Here is a 21,243-nt window from a genome sequence, read left to right on the forward strand (position 1 = left end):
TTTCTGAAGCTAGCTATGTTCACAAAGAGGCAGCATTATGGGCTTAGAAATGTTGAGCAAAGAGTTGCCATCTGCCCATGCTCTAAACAGTGTATTCTGGTGCAAAATGGGCCTTCCATTTAACCCAAGTGCAGTCCAGAATTGTGTCGCTTTATATCTATGCTGTGTTTTCATCAGCCTGTGAACAGTAGAAGAAGGTCCTTCTCCACCACCACCACCACTCTGTCCCCTTTTATTTTTTATTTTTTTTTTATTTGTCAAATCTTTATTGGGTAAGTGGGAAAGATTGGCAGGGTCCAGTTTAGTCCTTCTTGGCAGCAGCCTTCCTCATGGCAGCTAGGACGTTGCTGAGCTCCTCTCTCTTCCTCTTGGCCCGGATGTGAGTTCCCACCCTTTTTTTGATGAACTTAAGGGCTCTCTTATCCTTAGAGACCTTTAACAATTCCATGGCACGCCTCTCATAAGGGGCAAATCCACACACTTCCCGGATCATATCTCTCACAAACTTGGTGTGTTTGGTCAAGCGCCCACGGCGGCGGCAGTGTCGCGGCTTCGAAACGTTTTTGGTAACTTTGTGGCCCTTGTTGAGGCCCACGGCCATGGGGTATCGGATGGCCATGGCTGCGGGCGCGTAGCCCCAAAGGCAGCCGCAGCAGAAGGAAGGAGAGAGCGTTGAACTCTCCCCTTTTATTTTTTAAATTTCTGAAGTGCAACTTGAAGCCTTGTATCAGACCCAACTTCTTGCAAAACCGTTAAGCCAGTTACCCTGCAGCCCAGGGTTTTTTCTTTCTTAGTAAAATTGATTGCACCGTACTATCATGATAATTGTACTGCCTGGTTGCACAGTTCTAGTTAAAGGTCAATCAGTGTTTCAACTATTAATTCCTTCTCTTTAAAAAAAGATAGCTATTTTCAATTTCACCAGGATGAAATCTGACCCAAAGTGCCATTTCATCCTTTTTTTCTTCTCATGTTTTAAAACAACTCTTTTCAGATGTAAAGCCTCCATAGTAAATTTACCATACTGCTATTCTTCTTTAATTTCTCCTCAGACATCTAAAAATGCAAAAATATGGAATTTGAAAGTAGAAGTGGCACATAATAAACAATGCTCAGGAAGCCAATCCCCAAATAGGAGCTGTCCTACAATTTGTTGACCTAAAAGCCCTCCTTTTTATGCCGGAATGATTTTGTGTTTTGCTTTTGTTTGGTTTGGTTTTTTGCAACAAGACAATCCAGTCTGCAATAGGTAGTAAACAAGTTCTCTGCAAGGTGCCAATTGGGAATCACGATAGGAAATAACTGATCTCCTGTGTGATATTAACTTTAAAAAAAGTGTCCTATAGCCAACCTTGAGACTCAAGTAAAAATGTTTTGAGACTGATTCACACACAGCTGCCTGTTATGGATTTGCAGATTGTATCAAAGCCAGTACATTATCGGCTTATCAATTTCATTTTTGTAAATACCATAACTTCTCCCATTCTAACTACAGGAGGAATCAAGGGTCTTTGAAATAGCTGCCTGCTATTTTCTGCAAATGATTCAGGTGCAGAATGTCTACAGACAAGAGGTCCAAAAGCTGAGGAGAAAAGCATAATGTGAAGGAGTTTTCATTAAAAGTTGACATTTATTGTCAAAAATTGATCATTCTGTGATAGCTCATTGATGAAATATGAAAGCAGCAGACTTTGATGTGATATAATTCTTCTTCGTTCCAATAAAACATCTTTCTATGAATGGCTTTTCATTAGATTTTACCAGGGTTACTTAAAACCAGCATTTATATTCTGCCTGCATCAGAAACTGGTCCATCAAAGATAGGCCTGGAACACTGAAAGACTCTAGGAAGAATTTGGTGAGATGAGAAATTTGAATGTGAATAGTTTCTCCCTAACCCTCATCCTGCCTCAAATACTCAAATAAGCATTAGCTCGTATCTGGGTTACACATATAAAGACAAAACAATTCCCTACCCCTGCTCTGATTCAATTATGTGTGATTTTACACCACATCGAATACAGTCACAACTGAACTATCCCAGGAAGGGATCAGGCCTGTATTCAACCAGTGGCCTATAAGATAGATAACCTGTTCTTTTTATACTTATTGGTGCTTGAAGAGAGAAGAAAGGTGAGAGAGAAGCAGAAATGTGCCTAGAAACCATGCTAAATGGTATAGTCTTTTTTGGAAATAGTCTGACCCTGGTGCAAATGTTGACAAAAAGGAAATTGAGGCACAGTGATTAATCAACCTGCCCCACCTACAACCCCTTTTGGTAAGTTCTGAGTTCTGTTTATTATCCTGGATTGTACTCTGAGTAGTTCTGAGAAAAGAAGCCTAATTTTGGATAGATTCAGACTGGGATACCCTTAACTTTTACTTTTACTGTATATTCCTCTCATTATTTGTTTTAGTCATTGTAAATGTTCGAGTACCTTAACCATTCATACCTTCGATGAGTAATTAAAGGCATTAAGAACCTGCATCATACTAGCAACAGGGTTGGGCTGCACAGCGGAACATAGTTACTGACTTGATGGGGTTTCAAATCTATTTTTAAAGACTATGGATGTGATTGAGGTGGGGCATATGTTGCATGTGTGTATAAAAGAAAATAATATCTAGGCATAGAAGTAAGTATCCAGTTTGATATAGGCTTAACGAAAGTATTCAGGGAATTTAATTTTGAAAAAATATACAAATGATCATATTACCTGCTGTTATCTACCTGCCTACCTATCTACCTATTGTTAAGACAAGAATGGAATGCCAAAATAGAAACACTGAATTGGGAGGCAGATTAGGTGGGAATTCTGTCCTTGGTACTGCCACTATGTAGCTATATGATCTTTGGGTAATTATGTCATATCTCTGGCTTTTGTTTTCTTAAATATAAGACAGATTAAATTATTACGCAACCTCCTTCACAAGGTTATTAGGGGGATCAAAATTATGTAAAGTTTTCTATACCTTACAGAGGAATAGAAATATAAGGATCATTACTATTTTAAATTTAAAAAAAAACTTTACCAGCTTGGAAAGACCTAACAAAATTTTCCTGGAATATCCAAAGTCACCTCCAGGACATGATGAATAATCAAAGTAGAATGCCACTAGAGAAACCAAGTCTATAAGGGAATTCACTTAAGGCAAGGGGATGGGATTATGGGAGATGGTTTATTTTTCTTTAAAAAATAGAAAGAAAATTATAAACAAAGAATTGTATTGCTGCGGAATTAAGAAATAGAAAGTTTCTTAAAATCATAAGAATTTGATCATATTTTACATAATAAATAACATAAAATTTCCCCAATATTCTTTGCGCTCTTTCCAAAAACTGGGAGAAGAAAAAGAAAAAACAAAAGGGTGAGGGGGAAAAACATGAGGAAAAGAGAAGGAAAGAAGGTGAAAAGAAAAGGAAAGAGCAAATTATGGTGTTCTGATACCTATTAACCTTTTTTTCTAAATCAAGTCATATAAACATTGCTGGTAATAGGAGCATCTTTAAAGAAACAGGTGTCAAAACAAAGGAGAACATAGACTAAGCAAAATAGGAACAAACAGATGAGAGGACTGGTTGTTAATCTGTTGAGCTCTAAGCAAGCATTGAAAAAATGGCCACGTACAAGTAGATGATTAAAACAGTATATAAGGTACATGTTTCAAGCCTAGTATGATTTTCCTTTTTACTTGGTTACAATCAGAGTTTCATGTTAAAGGTCAAATCTACCTTTCCTTTGAGTTCATCGGTAAATATTTGCCCATGGGGAGATTACAGGACTAGCAGCCTTGTAATAGTAAGGGCTTTTTTCTTTTTGTGTACAATTCTCATATTACAAAGTAGAGAAAACCAGAGTTCAAATGGCTATCTAAACGTGCTTAGGTTTATCGCTTTTATTCCTGACATGAAGAACAATGTTTTTTAAGGTTTAAGAAGTGACTTGTTGAATTATAACCTACATTCTGGTAGCAAAACGTTAAATTCTGAGTTCACCAATGTTAATTTGATTTATGTTATTATGTCGATTGGTATGTACAGATATTTTTGGCATTGGAAAATTCCACCCATTTCCATCCAGTAATTCAGAAAAATCAAAGTAGTTAGAGATAGCCAAAGATTGAAGCTGAAGAAGTACATAGGAGAAATTTTTAATTAAGATCATAAAAATCTTAGTTTGTTTTGGAAATTAAAAATTTCATATACCAGTGAATCTTTTCTACCTCACAGGTAAACTTAATACAATATTCTTACATATTTTAATGAAAAATGATGCATATTTATGCCTTAAGCCTCTTTTGATGCGATCATTTCTGTAACCTTTACACATATTAAAAAGCTATTAAAATTTTAAGCAATTATTGATGTGTACGTTATGGGAAAAAAATTAGCTATCACAGACTATGCCAGCAAATGGGAAAAAAATTAGCTATCACAGACTATGCCAGCAAATGAAAAGTTTCAAATAGTGATGTTAAAAACAGTGAAATAAATGTTTATGTCCATGGGGAAGGAAGAGGGGGAAAGAATGGGGAGATAAAGAGGTTGTAATATTTGCTCACTGTTTATTTTTAAACAGGTAGATTTTGTGTTTCCTTGCTCTAAAGGTCTTTACTATGCACATAAAAAGAACAAGAAAACTGTTCAAATGTATTTCGAGACAGCACTTTGTAGTGGCTGGACTTCAGAAGTTGGAAACAGGAAGGTGTCAAGGACAAATCCTGCCTCCCCCACGAACTATGCAATCCTAGAAAAATCCTTTCATGTCATCCTCAGTTACTTCATTTGTAAAATAGGGATAATAATAGCTATAGCACTCAATTTACAGGGCTGATTTAAGGATTAAATGAGCATAATCACCTTGCAAAGCTTAAAAAATGCCACATAAATATGCATCGTTTTTCTTTTTTTCAGACTAGAACTCCTTAAACTCATTCAGGTTAGACATGCAGTAGCCACTCATGAGCCTAATCTCACTACAAATCAGCTCACAAATCAACTCTGACCTGTTTGGTTTCTGACCTGGGTCATTTTGCTCCTCTTTAGGCAGACTAGTGGCCACTAATTGCCAGTGTCACTATATTGGGGGCCACATTTAGTGTGGACACCTGATTGACTTTAACTCTGTTGTTCAGTCTTTTTTCAGTCATATCCAACTCTTTGTGACCCCATTTGGGATTTTCTTAGCAAAGATAGTGGAGCACTTTGCCATTTCCTTCTCTATCTCATATTACAGATGAGGAAACTGAGGCAAACAGATTGACTTGTCCAGGGTCACACAGCTGGTATGTGTCTGAAGCCAAATTTGAATTGAGGAAGATGAGTCTTCCGAACTCTATCCAGTGCACCACCCAGCTGCCTAACTTTAGTCCTACTGCAGCTCAGAACTCCCAAACTCACCTGTCTCAGCCTCAGCCTCCCAGGTAGCAGGCATTATAGATGCATGTGCTATTCCTTAATTTTCAAGAGTTGCTACTGTGCATAGGTATCCTGGTAAAGTTGATGACATCTAAAGGAGTTAGAAACACCTGCTTCTGACATATCCTGGCTGTGGACCTTGAGCTAGTCATGTTACTTCTCAGTGCCCTCAGGTACTTAAAACTTTAAGTTGCAGAGGAACTGAAAATCTTCTTTGGTATAGGATGTTTCCTCAAAAAGTGTTCCCCTAAGTAATAAAATCTCAGACCCAGACCCCCCCCAAAAAAGAGTTGCTAATATGAAGTACCTAGGAAAGTTATAGAAAAATGCATCTTGAGTCTCCATTAAGGCTCTCTGTCCTTTCTCCTTGCAATGCTTTAATGAGCTTAGACTAAGTGTTGCTTTAAGGAAACTCAGCTGGGTTTATTTTCCCCACTCTCTGTTAACTCACATCATAAGCAAGGTCCTTAGAGCTCCTGGGCCTTGTTTTTCATTTGTTGTCTGCCTCCCAGGTGTGAGGTTAATATACCCAGGAAACTTCACACCTGTCAATCATAAGAGGAGCTGTATTCTCAGCCTTCTGGGGTCTATATCATTGGCCTTACAGGTTGGTGAGCAATAGAAATTAAGGAGGCAGGTGTTCTAGAGACAAACAATTTGGCTGATGAGGGAATTGCAAATGGGGCACAGTTCTTCTGGACCAGAAGCAAGTCTAGGCTCAATTTCTGGATTGCTATGAGAGAAAGAGGGTTGGGAGTTATAGGGCTAGTCAAGGCAAGAACAACACAGGAGGAACGGAAGCAATTAAATCTGGGGGAGGGGAGAGAAGGCAATCTTCAGGTAGAAGGCAATGTTGAGCAAACTACAGCAGCTGGGTGAGCTAATTATGCAAGGTAGTCATTCATTGTTGAGTTGTTTGTCCAAGTCTAGTAAAGTCCACACCCAGTGCAGTTAATGGCAGAAATCCCACAAAAGAGAAAAAAACAAATTTCTACAATCTAAATTAAATGGAGCTTTTAAGTAAATACTGGGGGTAACTCAGGATTCCAAATTTGATTTATTGCACTTGCTGGATGATTCAAATAAATGTGAGGATTTTACTCGAATCATCAGAAAAATCAACTTGATTTTCTCTTTTGTTTTATCACTGGAAATCTAGGCTTTTGAAAAATTGACCTTCCTCTATGACAACTACTTGCTTTGTTGCAAAAATCTTATACCCTTAAACAATGTTTATAACTAAGAAAGATCAGTATCACAGACTCAAAGTTGGAAACGACCTTGGAGGTCAATGGTATTGCAGTTTCTCCCAGAAGATCATGCATGGATTTTTTAAAATGTGATTTGAATACCTTCTGTTCACTATATAAATATCTTATGTCAGGGTAAATGTTGAGTTACATGTTGAATTTACTTTAGAATTTGAGTTCTGTGTATGTTCTTTTCTTAACCCACTCAAAAGACTGACTCGTGCTTATGTTAGAAATGTGCGATTTCAAATGGAACAGTGAAAAAAATAGCATGGGGCAAAACAATTAGAAATCCAAGGCATACCAAATGGAGGATATCTATCTGTGCTTCCCAGAATCATTTGGTTGGTCCTTTCAAGGCATGTTATTAAGGTCTGGTTCCAAAATAGGACTATTTCTGTGTCTGTGGCATGATAACACACATCTTTCAGCCAAACCATAGCAACAGGTGAAGCTTTTAACCCAGCTAGCTTCAAAAGGGCTTAGCATCTCAGATGATCAGTGAGCTGAAGCATTTAGCACGTGTCTGCATCTCTTGAGCCAGAGACGAGTCTTCAGACTCATGCCATTGCAAGACTTTGCAAAATGCTATTTTTAGCACTGGTAATCTTTTTGTTACTCCACATTCAAATTTTGAAGAAATAATTATCAGAGTCAATGTGTGTCTGAAGTGAGAGACCATGCCTTTAGTGAGAAATGAGAAGTCTGCTACAGCAAACTGTTTTTGCATTGGCAACTTGATAATTGTCTAATGAATGCATGCCTATCCATAGTCCAACTTTGAATAGATTTGCCAAAAATTAGTAGTAGCAGTAGTAGTAGTAGTAGTAGTAGTAGTAGTAGTAGTAGTAGTAGTAGTAGCAGCAGCAGCAGCAGTAGCAGCAGTAGCGTTGATGATAGTAGTAGTAATAGTGGTAGTAGCAATTAATAATAACTAATTAATAACTAACAGTAATAGTAATTATTATTAGTGGTAATATTGGCAGTATTTGTATCATACCTGCAAACATGTTTTGCATCAATACCAATTGTTTGGGAGTGTTTCTTTGTATGAGAAATTAGAATAGGGCATGGTAGCTCAAAAACCAATCAGTAACAAAGGGTCAGATGGCTGGAATTTTTATTCAGGCTCTTATTGATTAGTTCTATTTAAGAGACTATACCCCTCAGCTTTTGTATATGTATGCATCTGGGTAAGCTTGAGGGGCAGCGTGATATGAAGGAAAAGGCTCAGAGCAGAAAACTTTGCTCTAGATTCTGTCTCTGACTCATATTACCTACGTGAACTCAGGCAAGTCACTTCATCTCCAAGTTAAAATAAAGGGTTTGGACAAGATGGACTCTATGGTCCTTTTCCTATCCACATATAGGATTACCTAATAATTTGTATCTTTTGGGTATAATTCCTTGTTACCCTGAGTCAGTACAGTGACTCAGAAAATCATTATTTTCCCCATGTTACTGATGAGGAAACTAGGATCTAGATGCTAATTTACTATACCTGTAATTCATCTGAGTGATATCAAGCTTAATGTGTAGAAATGAATGAGGATCACTGGAATTGATTAAATATCTAGCATAGATTGAAAATGTTTAAAGAAAGGATAGTAGCTATGACAAAAGCCATTGGCCAAAATGAAACTATAAAAAACAGTGATTTTTGTAAAATTGTGAATAATTTTTGAAAGTTGTTCCATTTAAAATAATATTAGAATGTTACCTGGGACCTTAAAAAGTTAGATGACATCCATAGATCATACGATCAATATGTGTTAGAGGCAGTGCTTCAGCTTCAAGATCAGCCCTATACCTTTCAAAATAAGGACAAAATTTAGAGAAAACAATTCTGTAGTCTCTCTCATTATAAAGAGCAGAACAGTTGAAACTGGTACTATCAAACTTTGCCATCCAAAATGATCTAAGGATTGACTATGTACTGAATTATGAGGGACTAATTAGTGTCGACTGAGACTTATGAAATCTTATGAAATGCATAAAGAAATTACTAAGATATTTGCCATGATTGTCTAGTTGATTCACATGTGTGTGTATGTGTGTATTTTGCTTTCCTCTCTAAGTTCTTTTTTTTAGGAATGTAAACAAAACAGTTCAACTTTAGTAAGTCCCTTGCAATTTCTTTTTCTTGTTCTTTTTCTTGATTACCTTTTCATGCTTCTCTTGATTCTTGTGTTTGAACGTCAAATTTTCTATTCAGTTCTGGTCTTTTCACTGAGAAAGCTTGAAAGTCCTCTATTTTATTGAAAATCAACATTTTGCCTTGGAGCATGATACTCAGTTTTGCTGGGTAGGTGATTCTAGGTTTTAATCCTAGCTCCATTGACCTCTGGAATATCATATTCCAAGCCCTTCTCGATCTCTTAATGTAGAAGCTGCCAGATCTTGGGTTATTCTGATTGGGTTTCCACAATACTCAAATTGTTTCTTTCTGGCTGCTTGCAGTATTTTCTCCTTGATCTGGAAGCTCTGGAATTTGGCGACAATATTCCTGGGAGATTTCTTTTTGGGAACTATTTGAGGAGGTGATCGGTGGATTCTTTCAATTTCTATTTTGCCCTGTGGCTCTAGAATATCAGGGCAGTTCTCCTTGATAATTTCTTGAAAGATGATATCTAGGCTCTTTTTTTGATCATGGCTTTCAGGTAGTCCAATAATTTTTAAATTATCTCTCCTGGATCTATTTTCCAGGTCAGTGGTTTTTCCAATGAGATATTTTACATTGTCTTCCATTTTTTCATTCCTTTGGTTCTGTTTTATAATATCTTGATTTCTCATCAAGTCACTAGCTTCCACTTGCTCCAATCTAATTTTTAAGGTAGCATTTTCTTCAGTGGTCCGTTGGACCTCCTTTTCCATTTGGCTAATTCATTCTTCTCCTCATCGGCTTTTTGGAGCTCTTTTGCCATTTGAGTTAGTCTGTTTTTTAAGGTGTTGTTTTCTTCAGTGTATTTTTCAGTATTTTTTGGGTCTCCTTTAGCAAGTCATTGACTTGTTTTTCATGGTTTTCTCACATCCTTCTCATTTCTCTTCCCAATTTTTCCTCTACTTCTCTAACTTGCTTTTCCAAATCCTTTTTGAGCTCTCCGTGGCCTGGGACCAGTTCATGTTTTTCTTGGAGGCTTTTGGTGTAGGCTCTTGCACTTTGTTGACCTCTTTAGGCTGTATGTTTTGGTCTTCTTTGTCAACAAAGAAAGAATCAAAAGTCTGAGACTGAATCTGGGTGTGTTTTCGCTGCCTGGCCATATTCCCAACCAACTAACTTGACCCTTGAGTTTTTCAGTGGGGTATGACTGCTTGTATACTAAAGAGTTCTATGTTCCACGTTAGGGGGGGATGCGCCAGCTCTGCCACACCAGCACTCCTCCTTCCCCAAGAACCCCCAACCTGGACTGGGCTTAGATCTTCAGCAGGCTGTGCACTCCTGCTCTGATCTGCCACTTAATTCCTCCCACCAGGTGGGCCTGGAGCCGGAAGCAACTGCAGCTGTAGCTGCCCCACCTCCACTGCCCCGGGGGCGGTGGCCAAACCGAGAACTCCTTCCACTCCCGCAGCTTTTCCCACTAACCTTCTCCGCTGTCTTTTTATGTTTGTGGGTTGAGAAGTCTGGTAACTGCCGCAGCTCACTGATTCAGGGCACTAGGGCCCCCTCCGCCCGGCTCCTGGTCTGGTTGGTCCACGCAGCTCATGCTGGGCTCTGCTCCACTCCACTCCCAGCTCCCAGCTCCCAGTTCCCAGCTCCCAGCTCTGTGTGGGATAGACCCCACCCAGAGACCATCCAGGCTGTCCTGGGCTGGAGCCCTGCTTCCCTCAGCTGTTTTGTGGGTTCTGCAGTTCTAAAATTGGTTCAGAGCCATTTTTATAGGTTTTTGGAGGGACTTAGCAGGGAGCTCACGCTAGTCCCTGCTTTCCAGTTGCCATCTTGGCTCTGCCCCCTCCTATCTAGGTTCTAGAGGCAGGTAGGTGGCACAGTGAATAGCAAGCCTGGAGTCAGGAAGACCTGAGTTAAAATCTGGCCTCAGATACTTAGGCATTTAACCTCATTTGCCTAAGTTTCTTCATCTGTAAAATGAGCCAGAGAAAGAAATGGCTAACCACTTCAGTGTATCTGCCAAGAAAACCCAAAATGAGATCACAAAGAGTCAGACCCTACTGAAAAGTGATTAAATGACAATAATCTAGGTTCTAAGTTTCTTGAGGGTAGGGGCTAAATCTAACATACAAGCACATAAACACACATTCGCGCTATTTTGTATTTCCTTATAGTACCTCATACAGTGGGTGCTTGATAAATACTATTTGAAGGAATTAGGGGATAATTTTTTAAATAGTAGTTGCAAACGGCCAAAAACATACAGATTGTATTGAGGCCAGAAAAATACAAATGATATTGAGGCCTAATATCCATAAAGTTAACTGATACAACCACAATTAGCAATACAATGTTGCTATAGGCTATAACCATTACCCTTTTCCAAAACATAGAGTCATAGGATCATAGATTTAAAGCCAAAAGGTAACTTAGAAATCATCTGCTCTCAAGGAGTTTATATTCTGAAAGGAAAATGCAACACACAAATACATATATGCAAAGAAATTTTAGGACTGGGGGTAGGGCACCAGTGTCTGATGGGATCAAAATAGGTCCCCCTGAAATGGTACTTGAGCTGAGTCTTAAAAGGAGCTGGTCAAAGAATATGAAAAGGTAGTTATTAGATAAGGAAATCACAACAATTTATAATCACATGAAAAATGCTCTAAATCATTATTGATTAGAGAAATGCACATTAAAATGACCTTTGAAATATCACTTTACATCTATCAGATTGGCTAAAATGATTGAAAAGGAAAGCAACATGTCAAAAAATTGGGTCACTAATTCATCGCTGATGGGATTGTGAAGTGATCCAATCATTTTGGAGAGCAGTCTAGAATTATGCCCAAAGAGTTATTAAACTACCTTTACCCTTTGATCCAGTAAATGCCACTGCTAGGTCTATTTCCAAAAATGATTATGGAAAAAGGAAAAGAATCTATTTATTCTAAAATGTGTGTAAAAGCTCTCTTTGTGGTGGCAAAGAAATGCAAATTTCAAGTATGCCCATCAATTGGAGAATAGTTGAACGAGTTGTGGTATATGATTGTTATATAATACTACTGTGCTGTAAAAAATGATGAGCTCAATGATCTTAGAAAAACATGCATAGACTTGCATGAAATAATGAAGGGTGAAATGGGCAGAACCAAGAGAATGTTGTATACTGTAACAGCAATATTATTTTAAGAACAATTTTGAGCAGCCAAATCATTTTTGCCTGTTATAACTACCCAAATTAACTACAAAGGACCTATAAAAGAACATGCTATCTGCATCCAGAGAAAGACTGAAGAATAGAGGTATGTATAGAATGATTTTACATATATATATATATACATATATATAAAATACACATGTATACACATATTTTTGTCTTAGCGTAGCCATCTCTAGGGCAAGGGGAGAGGAAAAAAAAGAAATTTATACAAAAACTTTATTATATATTTAAAAGGAATAGCAAGTAGTACATAATAAATTTGCAATTTCATATGTAATCATCTTTTTAATTATACTATGTTATAGAAAGGCTTGTTTTATTCCATAAATTAAAAATAAAATAATTTTTTAAAAAAATTTTAAAAAGAAAGAAGTTGGATATTCTGGAGGGAAGTTCAAAGAGGATTCTAGGAGGTGAGGAGGGAGTGCATTCCAGGCATGGCATATTTCTGCCTTTGCAAAGTTATAGAGAAGGGATATGGAATAGGCCAGTTTGACTAGAATGTAAAATGAATGGAGTGGCAGACTGTGAAGGATTTTAAAAGCCAAGTAGAGCAGTTTATATTTTATCCTAAAAAGGACTGTACTCATAGTCCCACCGTTAGTAAGTAAAGGATCATGGATTTAAATGCAAGTTCTTTGATTCTGAAACCAATATGTTTTCCATTACACTGGTTCCTATACCCAAGTTCTCCCTCTTGAGAATACAGTAGGAACCAAGTGTACACCTAAGCCTTGAAATCTTTATGGTTGGGCTTTCATTCCGCGATAGACTAAAGTGTGTGGCTGACTCCTGTTCAGTCATCTCTCATGTTCCATTTAAGAGCCACCTTTGATAGTAACACTTAAGTATTACAGTGGAGGTATACAATCCACACACGGAGACTCATGGTTATTGTACACACACACACACACACACACTATGCTTCCCAAACTCAAAGTCTTGACCATAATTCCAGGCACCTCCAGATTTCTAGTTGTTGGGTGGGGAAGGAGGATGGTTAGGGGGCCCCAGTCAACATTAGGGTTGTTTCTTCAAATACTAGAGCTAAAGCAGTTTGAGGGTGACCGACAGTCTTCAAGCCCATAGTGAGTTGGGGGGGAGGTGTGTACCTCAAATATGTGAAGATTTCCCCCACCAGAATGGGCAGATGAGAACAATTTGTTCCAATAGCCATGAAGGCCGCTGAAGCAGGTGCTATGGGTCACTTAGAGCTTGGTTAGAGATCAAAGACACCAAGATCATCCACTGCATCCAAAGAATGTTCAAAGTGGGTATAACTAGTACTGTCTCTCTATTAGTATAAACCCAATAGATTATTTTTTTAAATCTAAATATCTAAAATATGCATTCAAAACATTAGAAAGCTCACAAACTCTTTCAGTTGCAAAATACAAATAAGGCCTAATAACCCTTTGTGAGAGGCAGTGTGGAGAAGCTAATAGAAAGATAGCCTCAGAATCAGGAGAGCTGGATTCAAAGTTTACTTCTGACTGGCTGTATGAACCTGAAGAAGTCACTTGACTGCTTAGAAGACTAGGCAACTCTTAAAACTATAATTTGCTGAGAAAGTGTCAATTGGCATTGGTGGAAGAAATTTTCTTGCTGTAAGCTCTCTGTACCAATAAAATCAGAGGTCTAATTTAAAAAAAAATATCAAACCCAGATACAGCAAAAGTTTGATAGTTGTTCTTTGAAAAAGTATGAACTAGTGGGTGTGAGCACATTTAATTTCCCTAACATGCCTTTTTTTGCAAAAACAAAAATAATATTACCAAGTGTTTTCAATGATATCAAAGGAAGATGCCCTTAAAATTTAATGCACATCATAGGTACTCACCAAATATTTGTTGAAAGGAAAAAAGAAATATTTTTGAATGTATGAGTGATGGTTCGGTTAACATTATATTGAAGTGTTTGGGTTGAGAGTTCCATGATCGTATTTGAGTTTGTCTAGGCAAGTCCATATAATACATTTAATTTGAGCAAAAGTATCTAAATGCTTCAATCCTGCAAAATTACCTCCAACGCCCATTTCAGGAACAATGTTAAGGTTCACAGGAAAGGAAGACTAAGTAAATTCCATCCAATATTGAAACTGCATTCGCTTTATGCATATTTTTTCTTTCAATGAATTGTCTGGGATACATGGGAAAGTTTATCCAGTATGTGGTGAATAAGAGACAGCAGGACTGACTGTGCTTAGTTTTGCTGTATCCAGTGACGCCATTAGTAATGCATGTGACAAATGAGACACATGTAAAATTGAGGCAATGCAGGTCACAGTGACAGAAACTAAATTATAGATCCTCCCTACTTCTCAATGCATACTCTTTGGGCTTTTCAGGAAGTCCTTAGGATCTGCAGCAGCAGCAGCGGCAGCAGCGGGGGTGGTGGTATTACGGCTTTTGCAATTATTAGGGTCTCAGACTTGCAATTAAAAGTTAAGTGAAAGTTTCTGTTTATTTTGCAGCAATGTTCTGAAATATTTATAAAGGACCCTAAGTCTAACTTGCTTTGAGGAAATATAGATGGATTAATAATTGATGTGGCTGCTTTGCAGAAAATTAAAGGTTGGAAGCACGTGTTTAAAAATTAAATCATCCATGGCCAAGACAACAGATGTCAGTTAGTTAAAATCTTTCAAAAAAAATCAAAGTACAATTTGGTGTTTTCCTAGCCTAGATTCAACTGAAATCCTAATGAATCATTTCAGCTGTGCAGATTTTAAGACTCAAAGCTAGTCAAGGACTAGACAATAAAGGGAGATAAACTTCAGTCCTACAACTTAATACTTTGAGGGTTTGGTTGTTGTTTGTTGCAACTGTAACAGAATGTCAACACTCTCTATGCTCTGCACTCTAGGGACAGAGAGTAGGGAACTCAATCCTAAAGAACTCCTAATTGCATTTGGGCATTTTAATATTCATTTATATTGATAGAAAATCCCCATTGCTCATTAGCCTTTGGGCACATTTGCAAATCTGCTGATAAACAGACTATTGCTGCCATTACTGAATCAGTAAGGCATGGAAAAAGGCATTGTCTCTCACACCCTAATTCTTTTGAATATTTAAAATTAATAAAATTGAAGCCAAGAAATAGATTTTGAAAATTCTCATCCAAAGGTATACTACTGTTTGCCAAGGGTAATTCCAGCAGCTTGGGTCAGGAGTAGCATATATCTCACACTGGCAGTAGGCTTTTGCACAAGATTTACAGTACTTGAAGTCTTGCCTGGAAGTATTATCTAGAGGGCAACCCTCTGACAGAAGTTCAGCAAATTTATTTCTGTCTGGAGAGCGGAAGTGAGTTTTACATGAATATTACCAAACTATACTGAGACAGAGGGGTAGATCAAATAACCTCTAGAGGTCCTCATTAAAAAGTTTCATTTCTGGACAAATTTTAAAAAGTGAGCCCATTCAACAGTGGGCTATGTATGTCCAGAGAATTTTCTAAGGCATTGTTTTGATGTGAACTTTTTTATGTGGATAAATACTGAGGGCTTAAGCAAGGATATTAGCAGTGGAAGTAAAAAGGCCACCATACTAGTCAGTGGAAGTAGACAAGCCACAATACTAGTCAGGTGCAGGACTTAAAAAACAGAGGCTAAGACTCATGCTCAACTGATCTAACTACAAAGTTTACTAATAATAAACACACTAATTTGGTGAACATACTCATACAAGAAGGGAAGAATACAAACACACCCATGGCGTGCTGATAAATGTTTAACAATTCCAAGGAGGGAAAAAAATAAAAGTATGTGCAATACACTTTTAGGTTTAATGTTAATTATTGCCATTTCTCTGTTACTTTCTTAAGTTTAGACAATCAACAAAACAATAAGTCAAGTCCAGATTTTAAGTGTTTGCTTACACTGAAAATTTAATGATATAGTATGGGCCAGGTCCAACACACTACCGTGTACACCACAGATGTCAAACACATAGCTACAAGTTCCATTGTGGCTGGAGTATGCATGGTCTGAACAAGATTAAGATGTAATTGGAAAATATTTAACCAGATAAATAAAAATATAATACAATATAAATATTAATAAGTGGTTTATTCAGTCAATATGCAGCCATAAGCGTGGCCCCCATTTCTATTTGAAATTGACACAATAGGTGTACCTACTTTATTTTCATCTTAAGTCTCCTTTTGAGCCGTTTTTTCAGGTGTTGAAGCCGCATACACAATGTCTCTATTAATGCTGCAGACTGGTTCTGAATACTGATGGTGTTAGGTGCTAAATGGTTTTATGTAAAGCGGAAGCTGTAAAAACTGCACCAATGTAAGGTAAGAAGACCCCAGATAACTTTGAATACACCAAGATGTATTAATTACTTTGGAATCAAGGGCTACAGTCTTATTTATTCATCTAGCACTTTAGCTGTCTCTTTCTGTATGTCCCTACTCTTTAACAGAGACAGATGTGAGAAGCAGTGGAGGTAGAATTGCAAGGTTTGGGATGTAGACAATTAAGAGAGAGTTAAGGGTCAAGGATAACTCTGTGATTATGAACTTAAGTAACTAGGAGAATGATAGTCTCTGAAATAGTGATTTTTTTGATTTGGAGAAAGAGTAAGTAAGGAGTAAATATAAGTTCCATTTTGGATCCCATGAATTTGAGACACCATTGGGACATTCAGGTGGAAAGGTGTAGCAAGCAGTTGGTGACCTTCAACACTACATACAGAGGGAAATTAGGGCTGCATTTTTAGATTTGGGATATGGGGGTTAAGTCATTCATATAGATGTGGTTATTAAAACCATACGATGAATGAGATCACTAAGAGTAGAAAAAAGAGAAGAGAGAATGGGACAGAGGGATCTATGCTCAAGGGCTAATAAGTATCATGATTATTCTATAGTTGCCTAGTGAATTTAGTTGGGCTAAAAAGCCAGATGGAACATACTTTCTTCCTAATGTTTCAATAGATAACCTTTTTTTTTTCAGAAAGCAAGAGTTAATTGACTCCTTATAATTCCTTTTGCCCTTATAGATTTAACCTTAGACAGAAAATCCTTTGCCCCCATGTACGATGGAGCTGGGGAGGAATTCATAGGCCCCAAAAAGGTGTTGGAGTCTCTTGCTACCCACTCCAGGGGCATTTAGCTATCAACCAAAAGATTTCTCAGTTTCCCTAATGAGAACACTAGGATGGGAGTCAGTAAAGTGCTAGGATTTTGGAACCCTTAAATGCCCCTTGATCATGGGACAGATATTACACAGATTTAATGGCCAAAAGAAAATTTAGTACACCTGTGACATTACATATCTTAAACTTTTGTGTAATTTTTTTTTTAGTTAAGACATCAAAACTCTGGGTAAGATAAGCACATTCTTATTCTTTTCTCTCCTTCCCCTCCAAAACCACAAAAATGTATAGTTCTGATTTTGAAACTAAGCCCATTGCACGCAAACAGTGCCTACTTAATCCCTTAAGTATGTCTATATATATATATATATATATATATATACATATATATATATATCTTATGAGTAACTTCAAAAGAAATAAAAAAAATGTTACTCTGAATTAATTTGACCCTTCTAAATATTTTCCTCCAGTAGAATATAAACTCCTTAAGGGTTGGAATTGTTTTGGTTTTGTCTTTGTATCCCCCATGTCTAGCACATTGTCTGAAATATGTTAGGCCTTTATTAAATGTTTCTTGAATTGAGTTGAGTTGAACTGAATTGAGAGGCAACATAGTATGTTTCTGATGGTTGAATCAGAATTTAACATCTAGCTCTGACATGTACTAGTTTTTGGAATCTGAGAATCAGTGAACTTCTCTGTGCCTCAGTTTCTTCATCTGTAAAATTAGAATATCATTACCTACAGGTAACAAAAGGATTATCATAATTTCAATTTTCAGCAAGTCATCTCTGGGCCCCAGTTCTTCATCTGTAAAATGAGATGGTTGGACTAAATGGTCTCTAAAGTACTATCCAGCTCTGAATCTATGATCTTATGAAAAATGCTTTGTAAATCTTTAAGTGTTATAGAGGAATGTGAATATTATTAACAATAATAAATCATGACAGTAGTTATCTTTTGAACAGGGTCATGAATTTCTGTCCTCTTTGCTATAAGTCCTAAAATGATTTTATGCAATATCCATGCATTTTGCTCCAGATCTGAGTAATATATCACAGGAAAAACAAGAGAGATTCTCCCAAAGCATAGAGAAAAGTGGAATGAGATTGTTCATCTAACTTGCAGGTAATTACATCAGCTAACTCCCTTTATATCCCGATGGAATTTATGGTATGGAGAACAGCTGGTCACCATTCCCAGTGAGGATAGGACGAGGGAAAATAGGTGTCAATTTCACTAGGACCAATTTAGAGTCGATATTAGGAATAAGTAAATGTTTTAGAATTCAACTTGATGAAGACCTTACTGATATCTACACAGCTGAAAGATCAAAATTCATTCCCAAGTAAGTATGAGAAATATCTTCTAAACGGATGTTGTTATTGTTGCCGTCATCATCACTGTGGTGGTTAAGAATAGACTAGACAATCTTGCTGAAGTCATTTAGGCACATGGCTGCCTAGAAATGTTTGAAATTAAATGATCTTGATTATTTACTGGTGGGGTAAGACAAAAGAGCTAAAATTGCTCCATTTACATGTAGGAATAACATGAGAGTAACTAGAATAAACTACAGCTTGGTACATTGCGAGTATTTTGAAGGGTTTTTTTTTAATATATTGATCTTTGCTGATTTTTTTTCCTCTTTCTTTTTTTGTATTTGAAAATATTTTTGTTAAATGAGAGGGATTTTATGCCAGTGGAGTTTTTGACAATATGCAAAATAAAATGTATTCAAATTTTTAACAAGGAAGTAAATTATTTCCCTAAACATTTGATAGAAGTAGAGATTGATTTCATTGGTGGCTGATATCATTTGACATTCTTTAGATACATATTTCTGGCATTTTACCTTTTTTACCCACTAACATTTTTCCTTTCATGTTAATTTTTCATATCTCAATGTGATAGTATTGCTCACTGTGGCCAAAATATGAACCTAATGTACCATATGTCTGCTTTCCTAAGATCCATGAGATATGAGCAATTTTCTCTTGCCTCTTTAGACGTGAAGTGCACTTTGTTAATTTATTTTACTAATTTAGTGATGGCAATTGTCTATATAGCACTATCATAAGTATTATAAAAATTTTAAAAACAATTAGCAGTTACTTCTTGTGTGACCTTGGGCAGGTCAGCAGCACTCTGGGCCTCAGTTTCCTCATCTGCAAAATGAGAGGGTTGGAAGAGATGATCTCTAAGCTCCCTTCTAAATCTGAATCCTGTGATCCTCTGTAGTAATGTAAAGTCCATAGAACACCAGGCCTGCAGATAACCTTAAAAACAATCTGCTACAAGCCCTTCCTTTTGCAGCTAATAGCTCATATTTCCATGGCACTTTAAGTTTCATAAAGCACTTTCCCCATAACAACCCAATGAAGATTATTGCCCTATCATGGCACAGAGTGCATGGCATATAGTAGGTGCTCAGGAAATACTTGTCAATTGATTAAAAGGAAATTTAAGTGGTATTATACCCATTTTATAGGTGATAAAACTAAAGCTGAAATAAGTGAAGGGACTTTCACAAGGTCACAAGGAGGTTAGTGATGTAATGAAGACTAGTAAGACTTATATCTTATTGTCATAAGATGTCCATAGATCCGTAGATCTTTCTAATACACTGCAGACATTCCTTAGAACCCGCAATAACAAAGGACCTTAAGTATTAGTGCCTGTGGTAAAGCACCGGCTTTAAACCAAACATTTCCTTGTCAATGCATGTCCGTGGCTCTGTATCAGAACAAAAGCAAGGCTCAGGGAACCTTTGTTTCTTTGAGCAGCATTCAAGTTTTCTAACTTTCACATTATTCAGAATTCACAAACATCTGGTTTGCATTAAGGGGAAAAAAACTGTCTTTACCTGTCATCATTTCAAACTGGTTACCCCTGTCTGAATTGATAGCTTGTATCTAATCTGGTAGAAAAAAAATTGTCTCCTTTACATTTTAGTACATTTGTGTCTCATTACCCAGGTAACGTTCTGTTTCACCATCTAATGTAACATGATATGACTATGAAAACCAGGAAATCATTTGTCATAAAAGGCATCTCCTTTTAATGTGGGTATCTGGTATCTCCTACACCAACTGCATCCAATAGTGCCACAGCCAAAGTCAACATCTGTTTGGGAGAGCTCTTTCTAGAGTTGATGGCTTACTCTAACAAAATAATAATAATTCTGAACAGCTTGGCACATCACTTTCCACTCCAAAGTATGACATACGATGTTTTATAGCTTCCAATTTGCTTGGAAAGTCTGTGTTTTTCTTGTGTATCATCTTTTTCTGCCTTGTTTATATACTTCACCACCTACATGGATTCACACGAAAACATCATAGGATTCTTTTTTTTGTCCTTAATTAAGGCAAACTGTATACAGGCCTAAATAGCAGTCATTGCTGGGTGGGTGGGGTTGGGGGGAGGGAGACAATACTAAACTTAGTACCATCTGAACTGACAAAGGTTGAGAAAGGAGATCTGGCAGGGGCAGCTTCACTCCCCTCAGGGCTTAGACCTGACAATTGAACATTCCTAGCCCCAAGTGACAGAATGCCCATGAATTGCCAAGAACAAAATAAATCTCTGAGTTACATAGCCTTGTAGGGTGGGATAGAAGATGGGGGAGGATATAAATCACTATATTTAGAAATATCTTTATATAGTTTTGTAACATAAGATGGAAAGCCTATAAATCTGTTTTCTGAAGCTCTCAAAATCTCCCAAAAATCCAGTGTTAATTTTATACCTTATCATGAGATCAAGGAAAACAGTTTCATTATTAATGTGTCTAATTATATGGTAAACCATTTCCTTGCCTTCATCACCACTGTTTTCTTTGTTATTAATATTGTTGTTTTCATTATTTTAATCTGTCGTGATTTATTTAGAGTAGAAATGAGGGAGACTGAGATTGAGCATCCTTTCAAAAAAGAAACAATGAATATAAGGAATTCAGAGAAACATGGGCAAGTGATGTAACAAGAAAAATGACATAAGCAATGACTTTTGATCTACTAATGACAGTCATTAGTACAGGGAACTCCTTGTGAGGAAACTCCCTCTACTAAAGCAAAATACAACTAGTCGAGCAAAGACACAATATGTGCCAATATGTGCAAGAGATGGGA

The 21,243-nt window shown here is 37.1% G+C and overlaps 1 protein-coding gene across 1 annotated transcript; it reads right to left on the bottom strand.

Moving 5' to 3' along the window:
• Positions 1-248: 248 nt before the first annotated feature.
• On the bottom strand, positions 249-619 carry LOC118857386 (60S ribosomal protein L36). Its single transcript, XM_036768075.1, has one exon. It carries the CDS (start codon positions 617-619, stop codon positions 302-304), a length of 318 nt encoding a protein of 105 aa, XP_036623970.1. The 3' UTR covers positions 249-301.
• Between the last annotated feature and the right edge of the window lie 20,624 nt (positions 620-21,243).

Source organism: Trichosurus vulpecula, chromosome 7 (assembly GCF_011100635.1).
Source record: "Trichosurus vulpecula isolate mTriVul1 chromosome 7, mTriVul1.pri, whole genome shotgun sequence".
NCBI lineage: Eukaryota > Metazoa > Chordata > Mammalia > Diprotodontia > Phalangeridae > Trichosurus > Trichosurus vulpecula.